We start from the raw sequence: 6,457 nt of genomic DNA on the forward strand, positions 1-6,457 counted from the left end.
TTGTTGACAGTGCTTCTGTGAACATTTGGGTACATGTGCCCCTATGCATCAGCACTTCTGTATCCCTTGCTATTGCTGAGTCATAAGGGAGTTCTATGGATAGTTTTTTGAGGAACCTCCACACTGTTTTTCAGAACGGTGCACCAGTTTACATTCCCACCACAGTGCAGGAGGGTGCCCGTCTCTCCACACCCTCGCCAGCATCTATAGTCTCTTGATTTGTTCATTTTAGCCACTCTGACTGGAGAGAGGTGGTATCTCAGTGTGGCTTTGATTTGTATATCCCTGATGATGAATGATGCTGAACATCGTTTCATTTGCCTCTAGGCCAGCTGGGTGTCCTCTTTGGAGAAGTGTCTGTTTATGTCTTCTGCCCATTTCTTCACTAGATTATTTGTTTTTTGGGTGTGTTTTTGGTGAGCTCCTTGTAGATTTTGGATACTAGTCCTTTACCTGATATGTCTTTTGCAACTATCTTTTCCCATTCCGTGGGTTACCTATTAGTTTTCTTGATTGTTTCCTTTGCAGTGCATAAGCTTTTTATCTTGATGAGGTCCCAGTAGTTCATTTTTGCTTTCATTTCCCTTGCCTTTGGGGATGTGTCGAGTAGGAAATTGCTGTGGTTGAGGTCAAGGAGGTTGTTTCCTACTTTCTCCTCGAGGGTGTTGATGGTTTTCTATCTCACATTCAGGTCCTTCAGCCATTTTGAGTTTATTTTTGTGTATGGTGTAAGAGAGTGATCTAGTTTCATTCTTCTGCATGTTGCTGTCCAGTTCTCCCAGTACCACCTGCTAAAGAGGCAGTCTTTTTTCCATTGGATACTCTTTCCTGCATTGTCAAAAATTAATTGGCCATACATTTGTGGGTGCAGTTCTGGGTTCTCTATTCTGTTCCATTGGTCTACGTGTCTGTTTTTGTGCCAATACCATGCTGTCTTGGATGATGAAACAAATTAAAATATGATGCTTAAATTCTTACTAAGAGTAAGAGTGGCCACTATTTGCTGAAAGCTTGTAGGATATCTAAAGCAACATCCTTGAAGTCATCTGTAGCTTTTCTCCAATAACAATCTACCAAGTCTTGCCTATATTGTTTGGATATTTCACTTTTGTTCCATCTCCTTCATCACCCTTCCAATCCAGGCCACCATCATCTTTATCTTGGACTGTGCTATATCTTCTATGGGCTCCTCACATCCTCTCTGGCTCCCTTTAAATCTACTTTTGACTTAAGAGTATGACAATCTTGAAAACTACAACCAAAATTATATTATTCTCCTCAGCTAAAAGACTTAAATGACTTTCCTGTGTCTAGGAAATAAAGTCCAAATCTGTAGTGACTTGCATGACCTGGCTCTTGTAGGTCACTTCAGCCTCACCTAGCATGGCCGTCCTCCTTGCTTGTCTTCTTCCTGTTCTTTGATTGCATTGAGAACTTTCTCAATGCTCAGTTCACTGAAACCCATCTAACTGACCTTTTCCCCTGTGATCCTTGCCCCATCACAAACACTGCCTTCTATCTGCACCTCCTTTCAGACTTCAGTTACAGTGTGGATTTCCTAAGACAGGGTGTGTGACCCACCCATCTAACTTCAGCCCCCCATTTTACGTTCTCATTGATGACTAAGTTTCTTAAAATCTCTCACAACTTTATATTACTCAGAGTTTATCTTTCACATCTGGCACAGTGACTGCCAGATGGGAGATGATATGTAAATGCTTGCTTGCTGTGTGGAAATGAAGATTAATATTTGATGGTTCAAAAAACATTTTTACAAATATTTTCTCTAAGATCAATATAAGGAGTATGTCCAGCAAATTAAGCCCATGGCTCTATGTCACTATAAAAGTTGACACTACATGTAAAATTACTAATATTTAAACTGCCAACTGTAGTAGTTAGGTAGCTTTGTTCAGACACACATTTGTGGGGCTCCTGGGTGGCTCAGTTGGTTAGGCATCTGACTTTGGCTCAGGTCATGATCTCAGGGTTAATGGGTTCAAGCCCCGCATTGGGTTTTGTGCTGACAGTTCAGAGCCTGGAGCCTGTTTCAGATTCTGTGTCACTTCTCTCTCTGCCCCTCCCCCACTGGTGCTCTGTCTCTATCTCAAAAATAAGTAAACTATAAAAAAAATTAGACACACATTTGTGGAAGATACAGTTTCATGTATATATTCCAGAATCAATTTTTTTAAATTAGTGTCAATTTAAAAATTACAAATTTATCTCGGAAATTAATAAATATTGGTCTAGGAAATGTACCAAAGTATTAAGAGTTTTATCTCTAGGAATGAGATATTAGATAAATTTTTTAATGTTTATTTATTTTTGAGAGAGAAAGAGAGAACAGGGGAGGGGCAAAGAGAAAGAGAGACAGGATCCAAAGCAAGCCCCATCCTGACAGCTGAGTCCAATTTGGGGCTCAGACTCACAAACCTTGAGATCATGATCTTAGCCAAAGTCTGGTACTTAATCAACTAAGCCACCCAGGTGCCCCAATACCAGACAATTTTTAATGTGTCCTTTTTCCTTTTTTTCCCTTCAGTTTATCTGGATTTTCTACTTGCTTTCCCAAATCAGCATTTAGAATTTCTAAAAATACAGCAAAAGGATTAGTGATCTTTTTTCAAGAAAATAGGCTTTTTTTTTAATAGGTTGTTGGTAATTTTCCACTATTATTTTTAACTCTATTCCCTGATGTTTTAAACTCCATGACTTCTGGAAGTACATTCTTCGCTGACCTCTATGACATGGCAATCCTCTCATTGTCCTACTTTCTCTCTTTGTGGACTATTTGCTCAAACTTCAAATGTTGGAGTTCCTCAGAGTTCAGATCTGGGCAACTTTGTTATCTGAGGAGTGGTCAAAAAGCAGGTGCACACACTCAAAGGTATGTAAAGTAAGACTATAGAAAGTTTCCTTAAGACTCAGTTGTTTCACTTTGAATTTCTGTTTTTTGTAGTCCTCACTTTTATTTTTCTGATCACTCAATTTTTAAATGCACAGAATGACGTCAGTTACTTCTGTGCAACAGGAAGGTTTGACTGCTAATGCAGAGACAGCCAGGAAGACGTGCATTACTACATGTGCCTGATTCCGAGTAACTACCACTTGGGTAAGTCAGGGGCCATGCTGAAGCCATGGAGAAGTCTTCTGCTTCAAGCTGTCCATGGAGATTCAGGGAAGTAGTAGGGGTAGAGCACACCAGAACTGGAATAAGGGAACTGAATGACTAGTCACCTGTGTCCTGCTTCTCAGAGTGGTTGCTTTATATTTATATTTTTATTTTAAAAAGTAACTTTAAAAATGAATGTTAATCTGTAATGCTAGGAAGATACAGGTAGACAAAAAGAAGAAATAAAAATGAATTGTCTGTAAACTACCAAGTCCCTCCTACAGTTTAATATTTATTTGAATATATTTTTTATAAATATGAGATGATGCTCTTTATGATATTTTTATAATCTCCTTTTTGGTATGTATTTTATTCTTAAGGTAATTTTCTTAAGTTTTTAATATCAATAAATGGTTCATAAATGTCTGGTTGTCTTATATTTGCAGGCCAGTTTAAATCTCACCGAGACCCACAATTTTCTGGGTGTTAGAGTCCAAATTAGATGATGTTTATAGTCTACTGTGTTTCAGTGTGGCCATTACAATTCTACAAATTGACGAAATAAGTTGATCCTTTAAGGGAAATGCTCAGCTGAAGAGAAATTCCTTCATGAAAATTTAATATTCTCTCTTCTACTTTCTAGTGGTTGTATTTTTAATTTTTAGGAAATAGGAATCATGATAAATAGGTTTTAACTGCATTGGGTGAATTTGTATTTATTTTTTGGCTCTTGGCAATTAAAGTGAAATCTTTAACTGTATATCCAAAAATATATCTAAACCTATTAGAATTATTCAATTACAAGCTATAGTCAATACTCACACAAGTAGATAAGTAGTATTTATTTTTAATTTGAATTAATGTTTCTTTCACCTTAATTGTATTCAGTTTTTTTAAAAATGTACATTATTGAAGCATAAATTTAAAAACATACTTGATAGCTTATTAGCTTTCGTTTTTTCTTACAGTCATAACAATTAAACAATGATCACTTATGCATTTTAATCCTTAACTGCTTCTTTAAGGCAAATTTACATGACAACATGTCTTTTTTTTAACAAATTGCTTTTTTCATAATAGACAACTTGAATGAAAAAATATATATTCACACTGAAAAGATACATCACTTAATATTGATAAATTCATTTTTTGTATATTCCAGAATTTATACCACAAGTCAAGGTATTAAAAAGTAAGATATCAAATTATATGTTTGTGGATTTAAAAAAAAAACTTCACCAATTATAAAAAGTTCTGGAAGGCATAATGTCATAGCTTCTGCAATTTGTCATTCTCTTTAGTGGGTTACATTCTTGAATAATTGTAACTTTTACAACCATAATTGTAATTTTAACATAAATGCTAAATTTAAGTTTTAGAATACCTTAAGATTCCCTCTAACACATTATATTCTAAACATGAAATATTATATATGATTGATTTTCTCATATAATGTAGGAACATTAAATATTTTTCTGCAGGCAGTTATATTTAAGTAAATCTTTTTTTGTTGAAAAATGCTACCAAGACATTAGGAAATATAATAAACCTCTTTAAATAAAATAAATTTAGTATTTGGCAATTAAAAAAAGACATTCAACTTAGTGAAAAACAAATGTAGGAGAAAAGATTGACTTCCTCTTAGTTTCCTTTATTATTCTACATGCTATGAGTGACAGTTCAGACAGTTCATTTGAACATTATTTAAAATCTTAATTGCTCATAGGCCACTTTTAAAAGAAACCCCTAAGGGGAGTCTGGCGTTACTTTGTATGCCTGGATGACATGAGTTGCATATAACTTACCATTCTGCTGGAAGGCCCTGATCCCTTGATGGAAATTCTTCGCCAGCAACCTGATCCAGCTTCTAACCCAAGACTGTGCCCCTGGACACAGTGAAGTTTAATTTGCATATTATGCAGACAAGATTAATAATTCAAAAGTCCAGGAATAATTTATTCAGTTGAACTCCCAAGTCCAGTTCAAGGGGAACTTCCTGTGAGTCTGAGACACAAAACAATTACTCATTTCACAAACAGATTTTGAAATGACTACTGTTGAAATCATCTCATTCACTATGATAGCAACAGAGCATCATTGGTTATTTTCATGTTTATTTGCATATTTAAAGTTAGTATAGTTTATATTGGATTTACAATTGCTTCTGCATTTCTATGTTTTTTCTTTATTTTCCAACTTGAAAGTTTTTAGTGAAATCTATATTGGGCATATAACTAAATAGCTATTATCAACAATTTTGAGGGAGCTATAAAACTGAAATTTTGAAAGCAAATCTGGGTATATGCTTTGTGAGTGTTCCAGCAAAAAGTACACTCTAGCTTCAGGTATTTCCCATTTTAAATTCTGTGACTACAGGGGCACCTGGGTGACTCAGTCAGTTAAGTGTCCAGCTTAGGCTCAGGTCATGATCTCACAGTTCTTGGGTTTGAGCCCCGCGTGGGGCTCTGTGCTGACAGCTAGCTCAGAGCCTGGATCCTGCTTCAGATTCTGTATTTCCCTCTCTCTCTGACCCTCCCCTGCTAACGCTGTCTCTCTCTGTTTCTCAAAAATAAATAAAACATTAAAAAATTTTTAATTCTCTGATTACAATAAAGAGATACATTAAACACACACACACCCACACACCAGATGGCTCGGGATTAGGGAGAGAGGTGGTGTCTATGTAAAATAACCTCAATACGCGGCAATTCATACATTCCAATCAATGTTCGGCATAGCAGCTGAAAGCACATCACCAACTTCAGACAGGAAGTGCACCTGGCTTTTTCTGAGGATTATATTAGATTTATATTCTAGTAAACACTCATTCTGCTTGATCTGAGGCATAAGGTTTATTCAGAGAAACTCCCTGTTCTACAGGCAGTAGTAATTTCATTTGAATGTTATAAAGTCAAATGTTGAGTTAGCAGTGACAGGCAGAAGCTCCAAAAGAAATTCTATTATAGTCAGTTATTCTAGCTAAGCATTTCCCCTTCTCCAATATATGAAAGCTGAAAGCATAGAAACTTGAAAAAATTCTGTGTACACACACACATATATAACATACTTAAGAGTATATGTATTCATGAAATATATTTATATGTGAAATGCATGTGTATTTGTTTTGAATAATGTCTCTATAATTTGCTGGACTCTTATTATATTCCAGGTATTGCACTAAGCACCTTTATGTAATGAATGTTTCCAAAATTCTCTGAGGTTTTTCTCTATTAAATTTTTTTTTCATTTTATGGATTAAAAAACAGAAGCTCAGAGAGGTCAATCAACTTTCCCAAGATCACAGAATCTGTAAGTAGAGGGACATGATTCTAAACCTATGTA

At 35.6% G+C, this 6,457-nt stretch overlaps 1 protein-coding gene across 1 annotated transcript in view; it reads right to left on the bottom strand.

The window, feature by feature from the left end:
* SUCNR1 (succinate receptor 1) overlaps positions 1 to 5,106 on the bottom strand; it is a 6,621-nt gene extending 1,515 nt beyond the window's left edge. Inside the window, exons 1-2 of the mRNA XM_029938757.1 lie at positions 4,921 to 5,106; positions 3,022 to 3,163 (exon numbers count right to left, since the gene is read on the bottom strand). Coding sequence (XP_029794617.1) covers positions 3,022 to 3,163; positions 4,921 to 5,028 — 250 coding nt within the window. The 5' untranslated portion in view covers positions 5,029 to 5,106. The remainder of the gene's footprint in view (positions 1 to 3,021; positions 3,164 to 4,920) is intronic.
* Between the last annotated feature and the right edge of the window lie 1,351 nt (positions 5,107 to 6,457).

The sequence above is a fragment of the Suricata suricatta genome, chromosome 5 (assembly GCF_006229205.1).
Source record: "Suricata suricatta isolate VVHF042 chromosome 5, meerkat_22Aug2017_6uvM2_HiC, whole genome shotgun sequence".
Classification (NCBI taxonomy): domain Eukaryota; kingdom Metazoa; phylum Chordata; class Mammalia; order Carnivora; family Herpestidae; genus Suricata; species Suricata suricatta.